This window comes from Bos taurus, chromosome 15 (assembly GCF_002263795.3).
Source record: "Bos taurus isolate L1 Dominette 01449 registration number 42190680 breed Hereford chromosome 15, ARS-UCD2.0, whole genome shotgun sequence".
NCBI classification, from domain to species: Eukaryota; Metazoa; Chordata; class Mammalia; order Artiodactyla; family Bovidae; genus Bos; species Bos taurus.
Genome location: NC_037342.1, coordinates 51,383,164 through 51,409,148, shown reverse-complemented (window position 1 = coordinate 51,409,148; position 25,985 = coordinate 51,383,164). Strand labels below are relative to the sequence as shown.

General features: G+C 52.1%; 4 protein-coding genes and 1 pseudogene across 4 annotated transcripts in view; 2 read left to right on the top strand and 3 right to left on the bottom strand.

The window, feature by feature from the left end:
- Nucleotides 1-1,144: 1,144 nt before the first annotated feature.
- Nucleotides 1,145-4,607, bottom strand: LOC100336836 (ecto-ADP-ribosyltransferase 5). The gene is given in 5 exon segments (XM_059875126.1): nt 1,145-1,417; nt 1,503-1,535; nt 2,332-2,697; nt 2,700-2,732; nt 4,309-4,607. Coding segments are annotated over 5 exon segments (765 nt in total). The 5' UTR covers nt 4,535-4,607; the 3' UTR covers nt 1,145-1,310.
- Nucleotides 4,353-12,285, top strand: LOC407145 (GPI-linked NAD(P)(+)--arginine ADP-ribosyltransferase 1). Its single transcript, XM_002693429.7, is given in 6 exon segments — nt 4,353-4,440; nt 5,429-5,540; nt 6,001-6,235; nt 6,238-6,777; nt 7,725-7,766; nt 9,219-12,285. Coding segments are annotated over 5 exon segments (978 nt in total). The 5' UTR covers nt 4,353-4,440; nt 5,429-5,477; the 3' UTR covers nt 9,317-12,285.
- LOC112441549 (neuronal acetylcholine receptor subunit alpha-10) lies at nt 10,907-16,969 on the bottom strand. The gene is made up of 5 exons (XM_059875027.1): nt 16,794-16,969; nt 14,415-14,616; nt 13,705-13,859; nt 12,516-13,069; nt 10,907-11,364 (listed from the first exon to the last, which is right to left on the bottom strand). The coding sequence occupies exons 1-5, from the start codon at nt 16,967-16,969 to the stop codon at nt 10,907-10,909; spliced, it is 1,545 nt and encodes a 514-aa protein (XP_059731010.1).
- Nucleotides 16,970-17,484: 515 nt separating this feature from the next.
- LOC112441512 (ecto-ADP-ribosyltransferase 5-like) lies at nt 17,485-24,332 on the bottom strand (annotated as a pseudogene).
- Nucleotides 20,249-25,985, top strand: part of ART1 (ADP-ribosyltransferase 1) — a 36,902-nt gene continuing 31,165 nt past the window's right edge. The window contains exon 1 of the mRNA XM_024975441.2: nt 20,249-20,334. The gene's annotated coding sequence lies outside the window, so the exon portion shown is untranslated. The remainder of the gene's footprint in view (nt 20,335-25,985) is intronic.

The following is a 25,985-nucleotide window of genomic DNA, read 5'->3' as shown; positions in this document are numbered from 1 at the left end:
GCCATCTCATCCTCTGTTGTCCCCTTCTCCTCCTGCCCCCAATCCCTCCCAGCATTAAGGTCTTCTCCAATGAGTCAACTCTTCACATGAGGTGGCCAAAGTATTGGAGTTTCAGCTCAACATCAGTCCTTCCAAAGAACACCCAGGACTGATCTCCTTTAGGATGGACTGGTTGATCTTCTTGCAGTCCAAGGGACTCTCAAGAGTCCTCTCCAACACCACAATTCAAAAGCATCAATTCTTCGGTGCTCAGCTTTCTTCACAGTCCAACTCTCACATCCATACATGACCACAGGAAAAACCATAGCCTTGACTAGACGGACCTTTGTTGGCAAAGTAATGTCTCTGCTTTTTAATATGCTATCTAGGTTGGTCATAACTTTCCTTCCAAGGAGTAAGCGTCTTTTAATTTCATGGCTGCAATCACCATCTGCTGTAATTTTGGAGCCCCACAAAAAAAAGTCTGACACTGTTTCCACTGTTTCTCCATCTATTTCCCATGAAGTGATGGGACCTGATGCCATGATCTTCGTTTTCTGAATGTTGAGCTTTAAGCCAACCTTTTCACTCTCCTCCTTCACTTTCATCCAGAGTGTGTTAATCTCTGTCTCATGGTGTTTTGAGATTGCCAATCCCGAAATGAACCGTGGTGGGAGAGGACACACAGAAATGGCTTGCTCTGGGGACCCGATATCCTGGGCTTAGGATCCTACTTTGAGCTCCTTCAGAAGTTTGATGGAACTGAGATGGGGGCTGGGGGTGGGGCAGGGGTTCTGGTTTGAAAACAACCTGACTTCTTTCCTTGGCTCTGCATTTCTTGTCAGACAAACGGCTGAGGAAGCCACATGTCCCCCTTCCTGTCTTCTGGGTTGTTGTGTGGAACCTCTGTTTATTAAAGCATCTGGGGTTGCAGGCTATGGTGTGTGACAAGGGTCTGCACCTGGACCATGTCTAAAAGTGATCAAGAAGTCATTCATTTGAGTCCCTGAGTCCCATAAAACCAAAGCAGGGCAGAGAGTCCAGTCTCATGAAATGAACCAGTCATGAAATTTGATGTCACCATACTGCAGCACTGTTTAATGGAGCAGCCATCACAACACTACCCTTGCTTGTTCTCAGGAGTTCCCACCACAGAGCGGGGCTCCCTCCACCCTACCATGGGCTCAAATCGCCCAACATCCTGGTTGGAGACATGCCTGCTAAGTCTGGGTCTGAAACCACCTTCTTGCTTCTCCAAGCTCTTTGAAGCTTCCCTTCTTCCTTTGGAGGTCACATGTTCCCAGGACTCCTAAGTAGCAGGCACTGAATGTTCAGAGCCCAGCTCCTAAGAGCTGGAACCCCCAAGAGGCCAAGAGCAGGGTCTTCCAGGACAGCAGAGAGAAGGCCCCCTTGGAGAGTGAGTCTGCCTGCCCTCCTACTGGAGAGAGAAGAAAAGGCAGTGAATGGTCAGCAGGGCCATGGGGGAGTCAAAGAGCCGAGGGAGGGACCCGAGGGTGACTCACTTGGCACAGACTCACAGCTCAGCCTCTTCTTCTCTGCAAAAGACACCACAGTGAGGCCTCCAGGTAGACAGACCCACACACTCCAGACTTCCCTTCCCTCCAGGCCCTGGTACAACTATTCCCAATTCAATCCATCTTCCCCTTCTCCCAAATATACTTCTGACTTCCCTTCCTCCTCCTCCTTCCAGTAAATCTTCCCTTTTTGCCTTTCCATCGCTGCCCCACCCTGGCCCAGTCACTCTGTCCTGCCTCAGCACTGGGGAATAGCACATGTGCGTCCCATCAACCCACTATGCCCACGGCCTCCTGGGATCTGAAGCAGCCCTCCTGCCACTTTCCTCTGCTTATTGCCCTCCTTAACCAGGTTCTTTTGGTCTATTAGACTGTGTAGCAGAAGGAAAATTTTGAGAACATTTGGAGAATCTTCTAAGAATATTCACACATGCAGAAAACACTTATCTGACTGCCACTGAGCTGGCAGAACCTGAGTCACAAAGAAAAAATATCTCCAACTAGCTTCTGGCCCTCAACTTCCTCTTTAATGACGTGGTTCTCTCGAAGGCCCTGGGGACTGAAATCAACTGGGGACCTCCTGGCAGTCCTGCTTCCCTCATGCATGGCTCACCACCCAGATAGGCGCAGTTAAAGTGGCTGCACATCTGATCACTGCTGGAGAGAGTCACCAGGCTTTTGTTTCCATCCTTGGAGAAACCTGTCACCATGAAGACTTCCTATGGGGGGATCAGCACCTCACGCTCCTCAGGAAAGACAGACAGGGCCTGGATGGGGGCTCCAGAGCAAGTCCTTAGAGAGAAGAAGGTGGCACTACCAAATCCACGGGCCACTGCCTCATCCAGCGAGCTGGAGGCAAACTGGCCCAAGCGGATAGAGTCCCCCACACTCTTGGGTACAAAGTGGATCCTGCGCACTCCATGGAACACCTCCTGTCCAAGTTCCCTGCTGCAGCCCCCACCACCCCGCAGCAGCTGCAGGGCCCGAGTCAGGTAGAAATGCAGGGCCTTGAAAGGGAAGTGGTGCATGTAGGACTCCCAGGAGCCACTGCCAGTCTGCACAGCCTGGTTTAGCTCCCTGTACAAAGTGCTGGATGAGTTGGTGTAGACCATGATGGCGATTTCGTGCTAGCTTCTGAAGCCAGGAGGCAGACTGAGCCCTGGACGTTTTTGTTCCCAGGCCTCTGGGCTGTCTCCCAGGACTCTCACAGCAGGGCATGTCCCAGGGTCCTGCCCTGGTTGGATCCAGGGATTCCCTCAGGAGGACGGCTTAGGTGAAAGAATAGCAAAAGGGGAGAGAAAGAGGCTTGATCTGATTGGTTTACATGGGAAACCAATAAAACCTGTGACATCAGGTTTGCTCTGACCACGGAGGCTGCAGGCACCCTCTCGATTTGCAGAAGGTGCCCCACTTTAGGCACCTTCTCGATTGGGTCTTAGAAGCTGAGGAAAGTAAGTGGTCTCAGAGAGCCCCCATGCTCCAAGTCAGTCATCCTGAAGGAAGAACAGAGGAGAAAAGGAGAGAAAAATAAGCAAGAAAGAACGATACGGGGAGACCAGCCTGATGAGCAAGGCCCATAGTTTTATTTTCAAAGGGAGCTTATATACCTTAAGTTGTGCACAGAGGATAATAGGGGGTGTGAAATCATGCAAAGTCAGCAGTCTTAGGTCCTTATTGAGACCGGGTTTTCTTTTCTGCAAACTTATCGTATACAAATGGTTTAGGTGATTTACATCATCTTCTGGCCAGAAGGCCTGTTAACATTTTATGACTCTGATAAAGATTTGTCAACCATAAGACTTATTTTCTCTAAGAGTAATTATTTTAAAGTTTGGCGCCATCCTCTGAAGGTGTTAGATAAAGTTTTATTCCTATAGGACAAAGTGCAGTGGGTTTACAACAAGGAAAGAATTTATTACCTTAAGGGTCTAAAGTTGTTAGCACCAAAGGTCACTACTTATTTTTTCTATGTACCAACTATATTAATTAATATACTCCCAAGAACATAATACAGGGGATGTGGAAACTTGGCAGCAAGCACTGGCTCAACAATGAAATCTTCTACTAGTTCTATTCTAACAATTTTTAAGTCTCTGAGATGCTCTATACTATTTGAATATCTTAAGCTTCCCGTGCCTCTTGCGGTTGCTGCTGCTACTGCTAAGTTGCTTTAGTCATGTCCGACTCTGTGCAACCCCATAGACGGCAGCCTACCAGGCTCCCCCGTCCCTGGGATTCTCCAGGCAAGAGCACTGGAGAGGGTTGCCATTTCCTTCTCTAGTGCATGGAAGTGAAAAGTGAAAGTGAAGTTGCTCAGTCATGTCCAACTCTCAGCGACCCCATGGACTGCAGCCTACCATGCTCCTCCATCCATGGGATTTTCCAGGCAAGAGTACTGGAGTGGGGTGCCATTGCCTTCTCTGGCCTCTTGTGGTTGGGAGACTGTAAACAATCATATGTGTAGCTGTAGGAGTCTGGATAAACCTGTCAGGCAAGTTAGAGAGCCATTTGAGGGGTTTGGATTGAAACACTCCTATTATGCCCAGGAGGCTAACTAACTAGAGCTCTAAGTTGATTTCCTTCAGAGAAAGGTGGTCAGGGATAGCCCCCTGTTAATGTCAGAGGAGTTGGTGAAAGTCATAAAATAGTAAAACAGACAGATTCTGGTTTTGGGGTAGATGCTCACGCAGGTCCGGGTGGGGCCCCTGGAGTCCTGACTCGCCTTTGCATATCAGGCCTCTCTACATGACCTTTGTCATGGGTGGGAACTCCTGTGCTGGCTCCTCGTATATATGGTCGGCCATCTCCTTCTCTAACAGAAGCACTGCTTTCTCCTCCATCTCCTCCGAGCAGCCCACATAGGCATCATCGAATGTATCTGGACCCAGGCTCAAGTACTGGATGGTAACACCCTGGGCATACAGAGGTAAGGAAGAAAGGGGCCACACAGAAAAGTGTATAAGTTCAGGGTACTGGATAAGGTCCTGGACACAGATTATTTCAGAAAGCCAGAATCTCATTTCTGTGCTCAAATATCTGGAGTCTGTTTTCTCCTCTCTCCATTCTCTGGCTTTGGGGAATTGCTTCACTTATCCTGAGACCTGGCACCCCAAGAAAGACCCCAAGAAATGGACTCAAATCTAGTCATTGAACAGCAGTCTAGAGTGAAGTGGAAAATCCTCCAAGATCACATGACCAAGAGCACTGCAGCTGGGACTCAGACTCTCTACCCAGAAATCTCTCCTTACTCCTCAAGTGATTCTCCATCACCTTAAAGGATCAATGAGGAGATACTCCCTGAGGCCAGGGATGATGAATGCAGGAGCAAACCCATTAGGAGACAGTTGTTCCAGCCTGAATTTTTGATTTCTCTCTGGGTTCAGGGATTTGCTTTTTTCATGGGAAGAACTCTGGCCCAGAACACCCTGGGTAGAGGCTAGTATTCCTGAGCCTAGAGACGATATCCAGAAATAGATGGGAGAGTGTCATATTTCTGGGCAGATGTGTGGGAAAGGTACTGCTAACTGCTAAGTCGCTTCAGTCGTGTCCGACTCTGTGCGACCCCATAGACAGCAGCCCTCTAGGCTCCTCTGTCCCTGGGATTCTCCAGGCAAGAACACTGGATTGGGTTGCCATTTTCTTCTCCAATGCATTAAAGTGAAAAGTGAAAGGGAAGTCGCTCAGTCGTGCCTGACTCTTAGCGCCCCATGGACTGCAGCCTACCAGGCTCTTCTGTCCATAGGATTTTCCAGGCAAGAGTACTGGAGTGGGGTGCCATTGCCTTCTCCGGGGAAAGGTACAAGGTGCGGTATAAAAGAGAAACCTGCCCGCCCCCTCCCCTGGAGTCTTAGCCACTGGACCACCAGGAAGTTCCAATTTGTCCTTATTGAACTGTGCAGATTCTCTTTTTCCAGGTGAGGAAACTGAGGCCCAGAGAGTGACTTGACCAGGGTCATCTCCAGCATGCAGAGCCCTGCCGTGATGTCTCTGTTGCTTGTGTCCATGGGCCTCATGGAAGCACTTCAGGTACGGTCATCCTCTGCTGTCCCCATCCCCCAGGTGCTGGCTTCTGAACTCTGCCGGGTGCTTCCTTTGGGGATGGCTCAGTCTGAGAGGATAGCCCTGGAGCCCAGTCTCAGGGCATCCATTGCTGGTAGTTCCCAATCCCCTTCCCCTCCAGGGCTTCCCTTGTGGCTCAGCTGGTAAACAATCTGCCTACAATGTGGGAGACCTGGGTTCAAAAGATCTCCTGGAGAAGGGAAAGGCTACCCCCTCCAGTATTGTGGCCTGGAGAAGTCCATGGACTGTATACTCCATGGGGTCACAAAGATCTGGACACGACTGAGAGACTTTCACTTCACTTCCCCTCCAAGTGTGTTTGGGGCCCTTCATCTCACTCAGCTTAGTGGAGGGGGGAGCTGGATAACAGGGCTCCTGTTCTCCTGGGGCCTAACCTTCTCAATCCTTGCTGCTCCCCCTCTCGCAGGCCCAGAGCCACCCCGTCATACGACGAGACCTCCTCTCTCGAGAAATGCCCCTAGACATGGCCCTGGCCTCCTTTGATGACCAGTATGCTGGCTGTGCTGCAGCCATGGCGGCTGCTCTCCCGGAACTCAACCGGACAGAGTTCCAGGCCAACAAAGTGTACGCTGATGGCTGGGCGCAGGCAAGCAGCCAGTGGCGGGAGCGCCAGGCCTGGGGGCCCGAGTGGGGCGTCAGCCCTACCCGTCTGCTCGCCCCCTGGGCTTCCGAGAAGAGCACGGGGTGGCCCTCCTGGCTTACACACTCCACAGCAGCTTGTACGAAGAATTCAATGCGGCCGTGCGTGAGGCGGGTAGCTCCCGGGCTCAATACCTCCAGCACTTCTCCTTCAAGACACTCCACTTCCTGCTGACCGAAGCCCTGCAGCTGCTGAGCAGCGGCCAGCATCCACCCCAGTGCCACCAGGTGTTCCGAGGGGTGAAGGGCCTGCACTTCCAGCGGGCCAGGACTGGGTCCACTGTCAGGCTGGGGGGCTTTGCCTCCACGTCCCTGAAGAGTAGTGTGGCCCAGAAATTTGGGAAAGACACCTTCTTTGACATCTGGACCTGCCTTGGGGTCCCAATCCAGAGCTACTCCTTCTTCCCTGGGGAGGAGGAAGTGCTGATCCCTCCCTTTGAGACCTTCCAGGTGATCCGCACCAACACGACAGCCAAGGGCCGCTCCCGCATCTACCTCCGGGCCGTGGGCAAGCACAGCAGATACAACTGCGAGTACATCAAAGGTGAGCAGGGCACATGTCAGCCAGCAGCTGTGCTCAAGCTGGGCTTTCCCGTCCCATTTTCAGGGGACACGTACACAGTCTAAGCCAGAGCTGGGCACTTATTTGCCTGCTGGGAGACAGAGGAGGGTTTTCTGACCAAAACAGGTGTTTTTAGCCACGTTGAGGGCCAAACAGCCTTGATCAGGCTTCTCTCCCAGATGGAAGCTGTTGCCAGAAATGAGTGTGGGCCCCTACCATGTTTTCCGAGAGGAGTGTGTTTTTTGACTGAGCAGAAACCCTGGGCTGTGCGTGTACTGGGTCAAGGTAACAGTGAGGTGGTGAGACAGCATTTGGGTGCCATCCCACTAAGTTCCAGTTTGGGTTCTGGCAGTTTGGGTTCTGGCAGTTTGGGTTCTTGGGTGCTTTCCTCTCCACCATCCCAGGACCAGGCAGAGGAGTAATCGTGAGGATGGGCACAGGTCCTTAGTCACTGAAGGGCTGTGGGCTGCTGGTCCTGGTTGAGGGATGCCAGGCAGGCTGTTGGCTGGATCCACCGAGCACATCTCAAGTGGGAGTAGGTCCACTGTGGCTTCAGATCCCACCATGGACAGCATCATGAGCGTGCATGTTTGATGGAAGGTGACCAAGACTGGCAAAGAACATAAACTAGCCCCTCCTTGGCTGGGACAAGACAGGGGAGAAGGAGCGGTGGGTGCGGCATAGAGGTAAAGTTACAGGCCAAGGGAGAAGGAGAGCCCAGATCACCCTGGCTTTGAGGGCTGGGGCCTTCCTGGCCCTGCTGCTCATGGGTCTAGTCAAACCCAGGCAAGGGTGGTCCCACTGTAAGGAAGCAGAATTAGGGGAAAAGGCATCAGTTTCTCTGAGAGCTAGTCAGGGAAGTACTCTGGGGTCCCTTTCTGTCCTGAGATCTATTGAGCCTTTGATTCTTTGCTGTTTCTTTCCTGCAGACAAGCAATGCAAGTCTGAGCCCTGCCATCTGGGTAACTCAGGTAAGGGCTGCAGGCATCGGCAGGACTCTGTTCGGAGATGAGCTGACTGCTCTGGGTCTGGGCCCCACTCCTGGGTGAACATGCCCCTTAAATGAAAAACAACCCTCTTTTGATTAAAAAAAAATTAGACTTTCTTAAGCAGACACCTGTGGGGGTTGCTAACCTTTCCCACAGGGTGTATATGTGGGATACGTGGGGTGTATACGTGGCGAGCTGACACACCTGCTCCCCTCCACTCGGGCCTGGGGCCGGCCCCTCCTTCACAGGAGGTCACTGATCAGACCCCAGGGAGCTCCAGGCTGCACTGAGGTGACAGTGGGAAGGGCCACTCCACAAAGCCCTCCCCAGGCCTTCTCCTCCTTCCGCGGGGGAGCCCTCTGTCTATAACTGTGCTCAGAACTCCCTCAGACCACCTCCCAAGGTCAAGGTCAGGTCATGGGTGCTGGAGACCTGGGCTTTAACCCAGGCTCTGCCCCAACTCTGTGACCAATTTTTCCTCTCTGAACCTCAGTTTCCCTATCTGTAGCATAAGCATATTGGACTAGATGGTCCCCAGATTCTCTGTGGCCATGAGTCTTCTCGTCTCTTGAACACTTGCTGGCCCAGGGTTTGCCTGAGGCATCACCTCTCCAGCTGGGAACAGGCCATTCTCAGGGAAGAAATCACAGCTGCTCCTCACCCTGGGGTCCTGCCTCCTCCCTCAAGGCTTTTAGAACAGTGGGCAGGAAGGAGCCTCAGCCTCCACTTTGCTCCCACCCTTCTCCATGGCACAATACCACTCAGGGTTCCGGGCACATGAGTCCTCACCGTGACCCGATGGTGCAGATACTGTCATCACCCCTGTTCCACGGATGAGACAGACACAGAGAGGTGAAGCAACCGGCCCCACACACAGACCTAGCAAGGGATGGGGCCCAGACAGCCTGGCCCTGGAGCCCAACTCTGAACCACCACACCAGGGGGGCCCCCACCTCACGTTATTCTTACTGCGCAATAATCAACTGGAAGGAGGTGGGACAGGAAATACTGCCCTCATTACATAACAAAGTGAGGCCCAGAGACAGAAGTGACTTGCTCCACATGACAGAGTCATCTGTGGCAGAGTCAAGACCAGCCAAGTCTCCTGCTTCCAACCCGGCTTGAGTTCTGATAACGTCATTTCAGGCACTGGGGAAGTTTAGGATTCCCCCTCCCCAGCCCCGACTCTCCTCCACCAGTGCCTCTCCCACCAGAGTCTGGGCAGAGGAGCACAGATCAGCTTCACCAGAGTTCACTCAGATCTCTACCCCACTTCATCCCACCCTGCAGTGTCAACAGGAGGCTGGGGCATAAACTTAATGACCTCTGGAAAGGGAAGTGGGACTCTCCTTGTCTCTTCATCTCTGTCTACCTTTCTCCCTAAATTCTTCCTCACTTTGTCCCTGAATCTCTCTGCCTCTGTTTTCCCTGCAGCCGTGGGTCAGAGCCCCCTTTCTGCAGTCTGGTCCCTTCTACTGCTGCTCTGGTTCCTTGTTGGCGAAGTCTTTCCAGAGAGTCCAGGCCTCCTCTAATCCATCAGCCGCTGAACAGCTCTGCCTGTAGCCTCTGCCCAACATGAGGATGTCAGCCACATGTGTGCTCTGAGTGTGGCCACGATCTGGGGTAACTCCATCTGCAGGAAACTCTGGGACCTTCTCTGGCGGTTGCTGGGCCTGATGGCAGGAAGGAGAAAATGTGGGGACTAAGCCTCTCCCAGGGGTCTAGGAGTCAGATGCTGAAGAGAGGTGGGGGGACTGCAGGACAAGTAATCACTCACCTGGAGATAGATTATAGTAGTTCGGAGGCCTGGTGATTGGGGAGAAAAGTACTTGGCCGTTGTATTCACTGCTGCTGCTGCTGCTAAGTCACCTCAGTCGTGTCCGACTCTGTTGGACCCCAGAGACGGCAGCCCACGGGGCCCACCCCCCATCCCTGGGATTCTCCAGGCAAGACCACTGGAGTGGGTTGCCATTTCCTTCTCCAATGCATGAAAGTGAAAAGTGAAAGTGAAGTCACTCAGTCGTGTCCTACTCTTCGAGACCCCATGGACTGCAGGCTCCTCCGTCCATGGGATTTTCAAACAAGAGTATTGGAGTGGGTGCCATCGCCTTCTCACTGCTGTTACTCAAATGCCTCCCATGTGCACCAGGACAGCTCCTCTTCGCTCTTCCAGGAAGCCTTCTCTGACCTCTCCTCCTTGCTAGGTTAGGGGCCCTGCCTCTGGTCTCCCATCTGAGGGCAGGGACTGCGTCCAAGGTATGCAGGTGGTACCAGAACACACGTGGAAGTCAGAAAGGAACAAACACCTTGTGAGTGGCCGGTCCCTGTCCTGCCCCTACCTTGGGCACCGTCAAGCTCTCTGGATGTCACTGTGTGATGATCACACAGTGAGTACGCAGATGGATTGGACCTAAATCCAGAGAGGAGAGAGCAGGGAAACAGCAGAGAGACCTTTAGGGATCTCAGTCAAATGCCAATCATTTTCTTATCAGCAAAGATGTAATTTCCACTCCGATTCATGGGTCCTCAGGTCCCTAAGAGGCTGGATTCCCAACTGGCACCACCAAGAGCCTAAGAGTAAGACAGGACACAGAGGAGATGCGAGGCACACATTACTTTATTATGAGTTGGAGCTTTGGGGCCAAGTCCTTATGTGGCCTCCTGCTGTGGAAAGTGGACCAGGAACCCTGAATCCCCAGTCACCTTATCTGAGCCCCTAGACAGGGTCAGGCTAGACCAAGTCTCTGTAACAGCAGCCACAGGGGAAGGAAGAAGAGACAGGAAATGGGGCAAGGCTGTCACGCCTGCATGCTCCCCACTGAAAGTGCCTAAACTCAGCACGGAAGTTCAGTTCTGTCCCTCCCAAACTGCACTTCGATCTTGATCCTTCTCAGAGTTCCTCCTCTGCAGGAATCAGGGGAGCAGCAAGCTCTGATTTCCCTTAGAGTCTGGAGGAGACAATGAATATTCCTGGTCCATGAAGTGAGTAGTGCTGAAGAGAGGATGTCCCAGGCTCCTAGGCCCAGTGGAGAGATGCTGGGTGGCCTGAGGGTCGACCACCACCTGGCCTGGCTGATCCATACCGATCTGGAGGTGCTGTGGCTGCAGCAGACCCCCGGGACTCACAGGGCCCGCACCAGCACCAGAAGGCTCATGACCAGAGCCATGGAGAAGAAGATGCCCAGGAAGAAACGGTCCATGACCCGGGCCAGGCGCTTCCAGTCCTCATGGCGGCGCTGGGCAGCCCGGTGGCTGTGGAAGGCGTTGGCGATGGTGGCCACGTGACGCAGTAGGGCTTCCTGACGGCACAGACACCGGGGCTCACGGCAGGGACCTGCTGGGGGGCCAGTGCCTCTGTCAGGAGGCTGGGGACTGGGGGATGACTCAGGTGGTCTAGACTGCCCACAGGGCTCCCCTTGTTCCCGCACACACAGGCCCCGTGCCAGGCGTCCTAGCAGGAGGGCCCGAGCCCAGGCTGGCACGGGGCGGGCACTGGGACCACAGTAATGCAGGTTCATGATAAGGATGGTAAGCGCCGTGGAGAAGGTGACCATGGTCATGGTGGCCATGTAGTACTTTCCTGCAAAAGAGAGAAATGGAACTGAGGCCCAAAACAAGAGCTCAGGGGGCCAGAGCTCCCCAGCTGCCTGAACACAAGGAGGAATGAGCGCATCCCCCATCAGGCTCTCAGGACCCTCGAAGCAAAATGGAAGAAAGTGGGAAGGAGGTAAGGGCCAACATCTCCCCTCCCACATCCCCACATCTGGTTCTCAGAAGCTTCCTGCTCCCTGGTTGATACCCTCACTGCTAAAGCCTGGACTCACCCACAGTCCCCTGAAAGTCACACTCTTAAATAGAACCACCATGCCCTGGGCAAGTTACAATAGAACCTTCCTGGTGGATTCCCAGGTGGTGCTAGTGGTAAAGAACCCCCTGCCAATGCTGGAGACATAAGAGACTCCAGTTCGATCCTAGGTTGGGAAGATTTCCAGGAGGATGGCATGGCAACCCACTCCAGTATTCTTGCCTGGAGAATCCCATGGAGAGAGGAGTCCGGCAGGCTACAGTCACACAGAGTCGGACACGACTGAAGCGACTTAGCACGCATGCACACAGGTCTGTGGTGCTGCTCCCCTGAGTTAATGTCAAGTGTTCAAGAGAATGCCTGGCATGCAGTGAGTACTTAAGATGTTTCGCCTATAATTCTAATACTGGTGAATGTCGATCATCCTCCAACAAGTCCTTGAGTAAAGACCAACTCCTGGACTTCCCAGGTGGCACAAGTGGGTAAGAATCCACCCGCCAGTGCAGAGGACAGGAGGGTTCCATCCCTGGTCCAGGAAGATTCCACAGGCTGCCGAGCAACTAAGCCCGTGCACCACAACTACTGAAATCTGCGTGCTCACAGAGAGCGGCCCCCACTCTCCACAACTAGAGAAAGCCCTCATGCTCCAGTGAAGACCCAGCACAGACATAAATAAATAAAATTAAAAAACCAAAAGAGACCAACTCCTTCCTCCACCCCTACAAGTGTGGGGAGGGCTGTTTTCCCAGGAAGGGGCCTATCTCTTCCCCCTCCATTTCACAACAAGGCCGGGCCCCAAAATGCTCAGCGGGGCCCCTCGGTTGACCCAGGCCAGTCCGGCTATGGCCCCTGCACCTGTGGAGGGCCGCATGTGCCAGCCCCCGGGGTGGCAGGGTCATCCTCCCCGCCAGCCCCTCCCTGGCCACCCTGGGGCCCTCGGAGCCCCCTGATGAGTGGCACGCTCTCTGCCGGTGGCATGCTCTCGGCCAGGATCAGCTGGAAGACGGTGAGCGCCAGCAGCACGGTGACGCTCAGCGACACCTTCTCGCCCGAGTCCACGGGCAGGTGGAAGGCGAGCGGCGCCAGCAGTGAAGTGAGCACGCAGGGCAGCAGCAGGTTGCACACGTAGGCGGCGGCGCGGCGGCGCAGCAGCAGAGTGAAGGTCACGTCCGGGTAGAGCTCGGAGCAGCAGCCGTAGGTGAGCACGCGCCTCCGGGCTGGCATGCCCAGCACGCGCCACTCCACGTTCTCCACGAAGTCCGCCAGGCTGGCGGCGCCGCCGAGCGGCCCAACGTCCAGCTGGTGCCCGCCGTGTGTCCACGAGCCAAAGGTCAGGCCGCAGCCCTGCGCGTCGAACGGGAAGGCCGACACGTCCACGCGGCAGGAGCTGCGCGTGATGGCCGGCGCGTCCCAGCGCACGGCGCCGTCGTGCCGCAGGACCACGTTGGTGCTGGCCGAGGCCGGGGCCTGCGCGTCCGCCCTGCGGGCAGGGGTTGGGGGTGGGGGCTCCCTGAGGCGCCGCGGCGTTGGATGTCCGGGGCTGACCCTTGGAGGGGGTGCGACTCCAACCCTCTGGGGGACTCAGAGGGCCCTCTGTGTCTTTGGAGGCCTAATGGGGCCAGGGCCTACAGGGCCCAGAACGAGACAGGTCTAGTCCTAAAGGGGACGCGGGATGCACGGTAACTTTTCTTGGGTGCCATCTGCAAAGTGCCTGGAGCGGCCCTGGGGGAAATGTACGGACTCAAGCCCAGAAGGGTGAAATGTGACATAAAGAGGTACCTGTGCCCCAGAACCCTGACTGCGAGGGATATAGAACTAGTCCTGAACCACACAGAGGGTTCCTGGGAGACATTCAGCCTGGGTTGGCTTGGGGGTGCTATCAAGGGACTGTGAGGTCTCCCCAGTAGGTCGTTGCCATGAGCTGTGGTGTCAGGAAGCCCTCCTGCACCACACAGCCACCACTGCCGACACGTTCCGGGCCATTTAGAAGGCTCCCAGGGCAAAGCTTACTGGGCACCCTAGAGTCAGGTTTGGTGTGGGGGATGGGGAGATAAGTGCATCCCCAGAGCCAAGGGCATCTCTTGGGTGGAGGGGAGGGACCCAGGCAGGCAGTACTTGTTATAGAGTACGATGTCCGGCCTCCACACGAGACTGCTGGGGATGCGGATGGCATCCAGACCACCATAGGTGTCAGGGTCCCATCGTAGGTAGGCGTCTGTCCACTCCTGTCGGATCCACAGGTACAGGGTCAGCACCTGATTCCGCTCATCCTAATTGGGGGCAGAGAGCAGGCATAGATGTGGACACACGTCTGTGCATGCCCTGCCCTGTGTGTGCACACTCAACTGCAGAGCTCTGGTCAGCACCCCCAGACCTGACTTGCCCACACAGTCCAGTCCCCACACAGTCTTGCTGTGTGACCTTGACAGGCCCTTCTCCCTTGGGCCTGAGTTTCCTCTGCAGTGACATGGGTGGTAATCTCTGCTAGTCAGGAACTCGAGTGTGCAAGTATTGGGCACATTGTGGATACCCAATGGTTAATAGCCAACACGTGGTAGCTGTTATATTAATGTTTCCAGGAAAGAATTGTTTGGAGAGTAATCCTAGTCTCCCATTCCCCATTCCTTTTTTTTTTTTTTTCAACCTCACCACGCAGCATGCGGGATGTTAGTTTTCTGACCAGAGACAGAATCCATGTTCTGCTGCAGTGGAAGCTTGGAGTTTTAACCACGGAACCGCTAGGGAAGTTCCTCGTCCCCCATTCCTTTCCCATTCCTTCCTCCTCCAACCATTCCAGCACACTCTGTGGTTGTACAGCAACGCACCATATCGATGATCTGGGACAGTGTCACCTCCAGGGTTACATTCAGGGCCTGGTCTGTGTCTGCCACAGGTCTCAGGGCACTTGTGTAGTTGGCAAAGAGATCTCGGAACAGCTTGTGTGCCAGCCTGCCCTCGGCTCCCAAGCACTCTAGAGGACCAGTAAGAAGGGGTGTCCATGGAGGCCCCAGAGCACGGGCCTCGGCTCTTCATATACACAATGGAATAGTTCTCAGCCATAAAAAGGAACACATTTGAGTCAGTTCTGAAGAGGTGACCAACCTAGATAGCATATTCAAAAGCAGAGACATTACTTTGCCCACAAAGGTCTGTCTAGTCAAGGCTATGGTTTTTCCTGTGGTCATGTATGGATGTGAGAGTTGGACTGTGAAGAAGGCTGAGCGCCGAAGAATTGATGCTTTTGAACTGTGGTGTTGGAGGAGACTCTTGAGAGTCCCTTGGACTGCAAGAAGATCCAACCAGTCCATTCTGAAGGAGATCAGCCCTGGGATTTCTTTGGAAGGAATAATGCTGAAGCTGAAACTCCAGTACTTTGGCCACCTCATGCGAAGAGTTGACTCATTGGAAAAGACTCTGATGCTGGGAGGGATTGGGGGCAGGAGGAGAAGGGGACGCCAGAGGATGAGATGGCTGGATGGCATCACTGACTCGATGGACATGAGTCTGGGTGAATTCTGAGAGTTGGTGATGGACAGGGAGGCCTGGAGTGCTGCGATTCATGGGGTCGCAAAGAGTCAGACACGACTGAGCAACTGAACTGAACTGAATTGAACTGAAGAGGTGGATGAACCTAGAACCTATTATACAGAGCAAAGTAAGTCAGAAAGAGAAAGACAAATATTGTATTCTAATGCATATATACAGAATCCAGAAAAATGATACTGAAGAATTTATTTACAGGGCAGCAGTGGAGAAACAGACATAGAGAATAGACTTATACACCTGGGGACAGGGGAGGAAGAGGGTGAGATGTATAGAAAGAGTAACATGGAAACTTATATTACTGTATGTAAAATAGCCAATGGGAATTTGCTGTATGACTCAGGAAACTCAAACAGGGGCTCGGTATCAACCTAAAGGGGTGGGATGGGGAAGGGGATGGGAGGGAGGTTCAAAAGGGGGAGGATATATGTACACCTATGACTGATTCATGTTGAGGGTATACAGAAAACAATAAAATTCTGTAAAGCAATTATCCTTCAATAAAGAATAAATTAATTTAAGAAAAAACACCCCCTCAAAAAAGATCCTGCCGGTCACAACTAAGACCTGGTGTAGCCAAATAAATGAATGAATTAATAAAATTTATTAATAAATTTTAATAAAGTTAATAAAATCAATAAGTTAGTAAAGTTAATAAAATAAAAATGAGTTAATAAAAATTTCTTTAAGAAAGTAAAAGAAGATGAAACAAAAAACAAAAATAGGTTGTACAGACAACTGTGTACATCTATATTTAATATTATATACTGGTAGTGCATCAAAAAAGGTCTTAAATGGTACCATTAGCACAAGAGCAGCAGGCAGGGGTAAAAGTGAGAAGAGGGACGTGGAGGAAGAGGAAGCAAAGGGGGACTTGGGCTCTGTGATTCATTCATACACAATAAGCACACGTTTCTTGGAAATAAAATGAAATGAAAGCACCAAAGTGGAAACACTCTGTTCCAATCTTGACCCAAACCAGGGACGCCTTCTTGGAGCCACTTCAGGCCTTCAGCATGCCCACCACCAGGGTATAGGGAGCTTCCATAGGGACGCACTACCCTCTGGACTCAGCCCTATCCAGCCCCACTACCCTCACAACCTGGAGGTCCCTAAGTGAAATCATCTTAGGGTCCCAGTCCCTAGTGGCTGAGATGGTAAAGAGTCTGCCTGCAGTGTGGGAGACCTGGGTTCGATCCCTGGGTGGAGAAGATCCCCTGGAGGAGGGAATGGCAACCCACTGCAGTATTCTTGCTTGGAAAATCCAATGGATGGAGGAGCCTGGCAGGCTACAGTCTGTGGCATTGAAAAGAGTTGGACATGACTGAGCGACTTCACTTTCAGTTGGCAGTAGGCATGAGGGAGGCATGGACCTTCTGGATCCAGTAGAAATTTCCACCTCTATGACTCACGACCCCCTGTCTGGTGCATAAGACATTCCTTCTTGGTATCTCTGAACCACACCACCCTGCTGATTCATCCACCCTGACGCAGTCTGCTCACCTGGCCCACAACCCAGTGCCAGTTCCTCGCTTCCTCCAGTTCTCCTGCCTCAGGGTCCCCCGGCATACCCTTCCCTGGGGTTGTGTAGAGGGTGGACATGGACCGGAGAAGACTCACCTTCAGAGAGACCTCCCCCTCACTACTCCTACCCTCCAGACCTGGGCAACAGACTAAAAAGAGTTGAACAAGATAGTGTCTTGGCTGCAAAGTGAGGTAGCAGGTATGCAGCAGGCTCTGGGGGAGGCAGGGCCACGCTGGCCGCCAAATGAGCCAGCATCCTCAGTCGCTCCATCACCCAAGTGCACAACAGCTTCCAGAACTTGGGGCCCCCCATTCCTGAGACCCCAGAACTGTGCCAGGGTTGGTGGGGTCCCAGGGGTCCTCAGAAACTGGGTTTCTGGACACTAGAGGGGAGGGGCTCAGGCTCCAGCTTCTGGGGAATCTGGACCCTCCTCCCCAGCTCACATGTTAGTATACCGGGAGCAAGAATCAGTGGGGGCTGGCGACCTGCCTCAGGAGGCAGACCTCAATGCCCAGCATGGTCTTCCAGGGGACCTGATGCAGGGGGAGGGTCCCTTTTTCTGTTGCTGACTAGAGCAGCCTAGAGAGCTGAGGGCAGGGTCACTTCATAGGCACCACTGCTGCTTTTCTTGCCTCAATAAAGTCTCTGCTCTGGAGCGCAAATGTCTCCATTCCGTTCAGTTCAGTTCAGTTCAGTTGCTCAGTCATGTCCAACTCTTTGCGACTCCATGAATTGCAGCACTCCAGGCCTCCCTGTCCATCACCAACTCCTGGAGTCCACCCAAACCCATGTCCATCCAGTCGGTGATGCCATCCAGCCATCTCATCCTCTGTCATCCCCTTCTCCTCCTGCCCACAATCCTTCCCAGCATTAGGGTCTTTTCCAATGAGTCAACTCTTCGCATGAGGTGGCCAAAGTACTGGAGTTTCAGCATCAACATCAGTCCTTCCAGTGAACACACAGGACTGATCTCCTTTAGGATGGACTGCTTGGATCTCCTTGCAGTCCAAGGGACTCTCAAGAGTCTTCTCCAATACCACAGTTCAAAAGCATCAATTCTTCGGTGCTCAGGTTTCTTCACAGTCCAACTCTCACATCCATACATGACCACAGGAAAAACCACAGCCTTGACTAGATGGACCTTTGTTGGCAAAGTAATGTCTCTGCTTTTTAATATGCTGTCTAGGTTGGTCATAACTTTCCTTCCAAGGAGTAAATGTCTTTTAATTTCATGGCTGCAGTCACCATCTGCAGTGATTTTGAAGCCCCCCCAAAAAAGTCTAACATTGTTTCCACTGTTTCCCCATCTATTTCCCATGAAGTGATGGGACCAGATGCCATGATCTTAGTTTTCTGAATTTGAGCTTGAAGCCAACCTTTTCACTCTCCTCCTTCACTTTCATCCAGAGTGTGTTAAACTGTGTCTCATGATGTTTTGAGATTGCCAATCCTGAAATGAACCCTGGTGGGAGAAGACACACAGAAATGGCTTGCTCTGGGGACCCGACGTCCTGGGCTTAGGATCCTACTTTGAGCTCCTTCAGAAATGTGATGGAACTGAGATGGGGGTTGGGTGGGGGGTGGGGGGCAGGGGTTCTGGTTTGGAAACAACCTCTCTGACTTCCTTCCCTGGCTCTGCATTTCTTGTCAGACAAATGGCTGAGGAAGCCATCTGTCCCCCTTCCTGCCTTCCGGACTGTTGTGAGGAACCTCTGTTTATTAAAGCATCTGGGGTTGCAGGCTATGGTGTGTGACAAGGGTCTGCACCTGGACCATGTCTAAAAGTGATCAAGAAGTCATTCATTTGAGTCCCTGAGTCCCATAAAACCAAAGCAGGGCAGAGTCCAGTCTCATGAAATGAACCAGTCATGAAATTTGATGTCACCATACTGCAGCACTGTTTAATGGAGTAGCCATCACAGCACTACCCTTGCTTTTTCTTGGGGTCCCCACCACAGAGCAGGGCTCCCTCCACCCTACCATGGGCTCAAATCCCCCAACATCCTGGTTGGAGACATGCCTGCTAAGTCTGGGTCTGAAACCACCTTCTTGCTTCTCCAAGCTCTTTGAAGCCTCCCTTCTTCCTTTGGAGGTCACATGTTCCCAGGACTCCTAAGTAGCAGGCACTGAATGTTCAGAGCCCAGCTCCTAGGAGCTGGAACCCCCAAGAGGCCAAGAGCAGGGTCTTCCAGGACAGCAGAGAGAAGGCCCCCTTGGAGAGTGAGTCTCCCTGCCCTCCTTCTGGAGAGAGAAGAAAAGGCAGTGAATGGTCAGCAGGACCATGGGGGAGTCAAACAGCCAAGGGAGGGACCCGAGCGTGACTCACTTGGCACAGACTCACAGCTCAGCCTCTTCTTCTCTGCAAAAGACACCACAGTGAGGCCTCCAGGTAGACAGTCCCACACACTTCAAACTTCCCTTCCCACCAGGCCATGGTACAACTATTCCCAATTCAATCCATCTTCCCCTTCTCCCAAATATACTTCTGACTTCCCTTCCTCCTCCTTCTTCCAGTAAATCTTCCCTTTTTGCCTTTCCATCCCTGCCCCACTCTGGCCCAGTCACTCTGTCCTGCCTCAGCACTGGGGAATAGCAGATGTGCGTCCCATCAACCCACTACGCCCACGGCCTCCTGGGATCTGAAGCAGTGCTCCTGCCACTTTCCTCTGCTTATTGCCCTCCTTAACCAGGTTCTTTTGGTCTATTAGACTGTGCAGCAGAAGGAAAATTTTGAGAACATTTGGAGAATCTTCTAAGAATATTCACACATGCAGAAAACACTTATCTGACTGCCACTGAGCTGGCAGAACCTGAGCCACAAAGAAAAATATCTCCAACTAGCTTCTGGCCCTCAACTTCCTCATTAATGACGTGGGTCTCTTGAAGGCCCTGGGGACTGAAATCAACTGGGGACCTCCTGGCAGTCCTGCTTCCCTCATGCATGGCTTACCACCCAGAGGCGCAGTTAAAGTGACTGCACATCTGACCACTGCTGGAGAGGGTCACCAGGCTTTTGTTTCCATCCTTGGAGAAACTCGTCACCACAGACATCATATGGGGGGATCAGCACCTCACGCTCCTCAGGAAACACAGACAGGGCCTGGATGGGGGCTCCAGAGCAAGTCCTTAGAGAGAAGAAGGTGGCACTACCAAATCCACGGGCCACTGCCTCATCCAGCGAGCTGGAGGCAAACTGGCCCAAGCGGATAGAGTCCCCCACACTCTTGAGTCCATCCTGTGGACGCCATGGAACACCTAATGCCCAGGTTCCCTGCTGCAGCCCCCACCACCCCCCAGCAGCTGCAGGGCCTGGGTCAGGTAGAAATGCAGGGCCTTGAAAGGGAAGTACTTCATGTAGGACTCCCAGGAGCCACTGCCAGTCCGCACAGCCTGGTTCAGCTCCCGGTACAAAGTGTTGGATGAGTTGGTGTAGACCATGATGGCAATTCCATGCTGGCTTCTGAAGCCAGGAGGCAGAGTGAGCCCTGGATGTTTTTGCTCCCAGGCCTTCTGGGCTGTCTCCCAGGACTCCTGCAACCGAGTATGGTTGGCCATCTCCTTCTCTAACAGAAGCACTGCTTTCTCCTCCATCTCCTCCGAGCAGCCCACATAGGCATCATCGAATGTATCTGGACCCAGGCTCAAGTACTGGATGGTAACACCCTGGGCATACAGAGGTAAGGAAGAAAGGGGCCACACAGAAAAGGGTATAAGTTCAGGGTACTGGATAAGGTCCTGGATACAGATTATTTCAGAAACCCAGAATCTCATTTCTATGCTCAAATATCTGAAGTCTGATATTTGGCAAGACCTCAAGGATTTAAATAACAGGCAATGAAGTCAGAGAGACATTGGTTCAAATCCTGAATTCACCACCTACTGCCTGTAAGATCTTGGCCAAGTCTCTTAACTTTTCTGGGCTTCAGGTCCTCCACTTATAAAGTCAGTATACTTCCAACCTCACAGGGTTATTGTCAGGACTGCATATAGATCTTAACTAACTAAAAGGGGTCATCTATCATTAGAGAGGTTCCTGCCCTTGGTGGAATGTGGTGCTGGGTGACTTCCAAGCACCATTCTGGCTTTAAGACTGTGTGGGCATGACATACAAATATGTATGCCCTCAATCTCCAATGACCTGACCCCATGTCCAGCCTCTGACTCTTTCCCTCTCCCACACAGGCATGTAGATATCACACCAGGGCCCTGTCAGCTCTGAGACTCAGTCCTCCTGCTCTAGAAGCCTGCATCCTCCTGGGCTGGGAGTGGGGAGGAGGTCAAGCCCTGGTCTGGGAGGGGCTGCAGGAGGGTCATACACAGGTAAGCCTAAGGAGAGTGTGCAGGCTGGGCCATGGGTGGGAGATGGGAAGTGAGAGGAGGAAGCTGGAGGCTGTCCCGAGGGAGGAGGGTATGAAGGCAGGAGGGTCACAAGAGGAACTGTGGGTGGAGGTGGGGTTCTGGGAGATGAAGTGGGAACTTGGGGCTCCCTGAGGGTGTGGAGGTTCCTGAGAGGAAGCGGATTCAGAGGATGACATCCTAGAGAAGCGTCCCTGGGAGGGATCTTTGAGGAGTCAGGCTCTGGGTCCCACCCCACCAAGTATTCCCTTTGCTGCAGCAGAAGGCTCTCCCCAGTTACCTGCCCAGGGTCATAGTGGCGGACACCACTGCCGAGGGTGTAGAGGCTGAGGCAGCTGAGGCTTATCAGCAGAGTTGCCTGTATCATTCTTGCTGGATTCTTGGAGGGTGATATCCAGATGAAGGTGGGACCAGCGATGGTCTTTCTTGGCTTCAGTGGGCTGGGGGACAGAGACTTGGAGCCTTTTTTCTCTGGTGTGAGGGATCCCTGGTCCAGGACTTGGCCCGGCAGTGCACGGGCTGGTCCAAGGGCACGTCTAAGTGAGTGGACTCAGCTTGGATCATATCATCCCCCACTTCCACCCCAGCACAACCATAGCCTGTGCTCCCGCTTCCTGATTCCTGGAGTTCTCAGAGCCATCTGCCCAGGAATGATAAAGTAGAAGGGTAATGATGGCTCTGCTGGAGTGGGGAGGGGACAGGGGTCAGGGACCCACCTGGAGGCAGCAGAGGCTTATTAGAAGGAAGAGTCAATTCTGATTCCACGATGGAACTGTTTCTTTGACTTGCTTTTTGTTGCTTCAGTTTTTATAATCATACATACAGTCCTGCCTCAGAGAACCCTGCCCCTCTGCCTGACTATTAAACTAAAATACCTCTGTTCAACTCACAGGAAGAGAAGCTGACCTTTCCACCAGTGAATGGCTGCAAAAAAAGGAGAGATTAACACACTTTTTCTACAGGTTGGGTGTTTCCTGAAAGGTTAACTTCCTCACCGCCTCCCCCTCTCTATTCTGCCATTTTACCTTGTTCTTCACCTCCCCCACCCCGCTCTTTTATAAAAGAACCTGGCATACGGACCCCATAAGTAGTTAATTTGAGACATTAGTCTGCCATCTTCTCAGTCAACCGACTTTCCAATAAAGTCATATTCCTTGCCTCAACACTTCATTTCTCAGAGTTATTGACCTGTCAGGCGGCAAGCAGAGCGAGCTTGGACTTGGTAACAGGTCGAGAGAGGGAAGGAGAATTGAAGCTTCTGCATGGCAGGGGCTGAAGTCTGCACAGGTGCTGCGCTGTGCTGTGAACCGGGAGTCCCTAGGGTCAGCCAAGTCCGAGGCTAACTATAGCATCAAAACAGTAACCTGATACCCATACCTCTCTTCCCCAACAACAGTCAGCGGGGTGGGGGGAACCGAGCTGAGAGCTGTAACTTCCCTTCCCAGGGACTGCGAGGTCTATCTCCAGGATACTTTTCTCCCTGCAAACCAGAGCTAGAGGAGGAGAATTGTGAGATGTGGTCTGTCCCTTGGGTGGGCCCTTTCGGCCATGGTTGGAACTCCAAGGCACTAGGCCAAGGGAACCCAGAGGGCTCTGCCTGCTGAGAGGTCACCACTTGTGCACTGTTGTTGTCCTTGAGTCACTAAGTCTTTGTGACCCCGTGCACTGCAGCATGCCAGGCCTCCCAGTCCCTCACTATCTCCCAGAGTTTGCCTAAGTTCATGTTCATTGAATCGGTGATACCATCCAACCATCTCATCCTCTGTTGCCCTCTTTTCCTTCTACCTTCAATCTTCCCCAGGATCAGGGTCTTTTCCAATGAGTTGGCTGTTCACATCAGGTGGCCAAAGTACTGGAGCGTCAGCTTCAGCATCAGTCTTTCCAATGAGTATTCAGGGTTGATTTCCTTTTGGATTGACTAGTTTGATCTCCTTGCTGTCCAAGGGACTCTGAAGAGTCTTCTCCAACACCACAGTTCAAAAACATCAATTCTTTGGCCATCTGCTTTCTTTATGGTCCAACTCTCACATCCATACATAACTACTGGAAAGACCATAGCTTTAATTATACGGACTTTTGTCGGCAAAGTGATGTCTTTGCTTCTTAATATACTGTCTAGGTTTCTCGTGGGCTTCCCTGGTGGCTCAGAAAGTAAAGAATCTGCCCCCAGTGTGGAAGAATTTGGGTAGGGTAGATCCCCTGAAGAAAGGAATGGCAACCTACCTCAGTATTCTTACCTGGAAAATTCCATGCACAGAGGAGCCTGGTGAGCTACAGTCTGTGGAGTCGCAAACAGCTGGACATAACCGAGAGACTCACACACACACACACACACGCTAGGTTTGTCATAGCTTTCCATCCAAGAATCAATTGTCTTCTAATTTCATGCCTGCAGTCATCATCTGCAGTGATTTTAGACCCAAGAAGAGAAAATCTGTTGCTGCGTCCACCTTTTCCCCTTCTATTTGCCATGAAGAGATGGGACTGGATGCCATGATATTAGTTTTTTTAATATTGAGTTTTTAAGGTGACCTTTTCACTCTCCTCTTTCACCCTCATCAAGGGGCTCTATAGTTCCTCTTCACTTTCTGCCATTAACGTGGTATCATCTGCATATCTGAGGTTGTTGGTATTTCTCCTGGTAATCTTGATTCCAGCTTGTAAATCATCCGACCCAGCATTTCACATGATGTACTCTGCACAGAGGTTAAATAAACAGGGTGACAATATACAGCCTTGTTGTACTCCTTTCTCAGTTTTGAACCAGTCAGTTGTTTCATATAGTTTATTCCACTTATTTATTTGTATACAATTTGCATACGGCCAACAGTTGGGTGACATGTTGTCCAACATCTGAATGGCCCCCACCCACCTCCTTTCTGTTTATACCCCTTCCCTCCAGTGAGCTTCCCTTTCCTCCAGATGCAGAGCTCTCTCTCACATCCTCAGGGGCCAGCCTTGTCCCTCTCCAGACCCTCTGTCCCCTGACCTCTCAGACTCAGGCGACCCCATGTTTATAAACATTAGCCTTTCCCCTCACCTCCTTGGGCTTGCCTATAAATACACTAGCTCTGAGTTTTGGATACCTCGCAGGAGGTAATGAGAGAAGGGGCCAGCTGAGGAATCGGTCAGCAGCTCTGGGAGGAGCTTTCTGGTAGCGTGAGCCTCTGGGGGTGGCAGGATTCCTCCTTCCGAGTGGACAAGGACTTCAGAGTGGACAAGGACAGAAGCTAGTATTTAATAGATGTACTTGCTACTTGCTGTGTCTGAAGTGTGCGTAGAAGGTTCGATTCACCCCAGGGCCTTGTCCTGGTCTGGCTCTTTAATTCAGACCCATCTTCTTTCCCCTATCCCCTCAGGTTTGCCAGACAAAAAATTTCCTTCACCTAGCATCCTGCTTCCTGTAGACCAAAAAGGAAGACAAGCTGTGTCCAGGGTTGAGAGAGGGAAATGAAAAGAGGGGCATCCCAAGGAGTTCCCTGGTGGCCTAGGGGTTATGATTTAGGCATTCACTGCAGTGGCCCAGGTTTAATCCCTGATCAGGGAGCTGAGATCCCACAAACCAAAGAGCATAAACAAAAAGGGAGAGAGGCAGTCCAAAAGACCAGACTGCTTGTCAAAGACCACAGAAGATCAAGACAAGTTCTTTTGTTCCCTTCCTATGAGACTGGCCCCCGTAAACTCTCCAAGATTAGAAATCAGGAGTCACTCTCCCATTCTCCGTTACTGTGAAAACAGCATCTCACCTACGTATCCTGATGCCTCTCCCCCTAGGGTGTCCTGAGCACTGACAGTTGCTGGAACAGAAGGTACTATACCATACTGTCTGGACAAATAGGCCTGCAGGGACACAACACGGGGCCAGACCTGTTGGCATCAGGGTTTTCTCCTCTCTCCATCCTCTGGCTTTGGGGAATTGCTTCACTTATCCCGAGACCTGGCACCCCAAGAAAGACCCCAAGAGATGGAGTCAAATCTAGTCATCGAACAATGGTCTGGAGTGAAGTGGAAAGTCCTCCAAGATCACATGGCCAGTCAACGCTGGAGTTGGGACCCAGACTATCTAGTCTGGGATTTCTCCTTGCTCCTCAGGTGAGTCTCCATGCTCATCTCAAAGGATCAATGAGATACTCCTTGAGGCCAGGCATACTGAATGCAAGACCAAACCCAGTGGGAAGGCACTTGTTCCAGCTTGAATCCTTGATTTGTCTCTGGATTCAGAGATTCCCTTTTTCATGGGAAGAGCTCTGGCCCAAAGAACCCTGAGCAGAGGCTAGTATTCCTGAGCCTAGGGGATATATCCAGAAATAGATGGGAGAGCGTCACATTTCTGAGCAGCTGTGTGGGAGAGGCACAAATGTTGTGGGGTTTGACAGCATAAAAGGGAAACCTGCCCTCCTCCTCCCCCAGTGACTGTCACTGGAGACCAACACCAGCTTCCCCACCACAGAGCAAGTCTAGGTAAGGGGCACACGACCCTCCTCCTGGGTACTTGGCAAGAAAAGCTGTTTCTGAAACAGGAAATATGGGCTGTTAGTGATGGAGTCATAGCAATCATTAGGAAAAGTTTCAGGAAACCTTTTCTCTTTGTCTGTTCAGGCTGCTATAACAAAAATACAACAAAGCAGGTAATTTATCAACAACAAACATTTATTTTTAACAGTTCTGGAGGCTGGAGGCTGAAAGTTTGAGATCTGGGTGCCACCCTGGTAAGATGAAGGCTTTTCCAGGTTCATAGCCAGCACCTCCCCCTGGGTCCTCACAGGTTGGAAGCTGCTAGGGAGCTCTGTGGGGTCTTTTATTACAAGAACAAAATTCCAGTCATTAGGGCTCATGAACTAATGAACCAATGATTTCCCCATGACTCACCTTCTAATACCATCACATCAGGCATTAGGGATCCAGCATTTGAATTTTGGGGAGACCCATTCAGACCTTTGCACATTGGATGGAGAACTTTGGGATACTTAGG

What these genes read in the sequence shown, in the direction of transcription:
- LOC112441549 (XM_059875027.1), bottom strand. Translation starts at nt 16,969, where the DNA reads ATGGGGGGCCCCAAGTTCTGGAAGCTGTTGTGCACTTGGGTGATGGAG. An exon ending in CTTTTTAGTCTGTTGCCCAG is followed by an intron (nt 14,617 to 16,793) that starts GTCTGGAGGGTA and finishes GTGTATATGAAG; the next exon opens with AGCCGAGGCCCGTGCTCTGG. An exon ending in GGGGCTCCGAGGGCCCCAGG is followed by an intron (nt 11,365 to 12,515) that starts GTGGCCAGGGAG and finishes TCTCTTTTGCAG; the next exon opens with GAAAGTACTACATGGCCACC.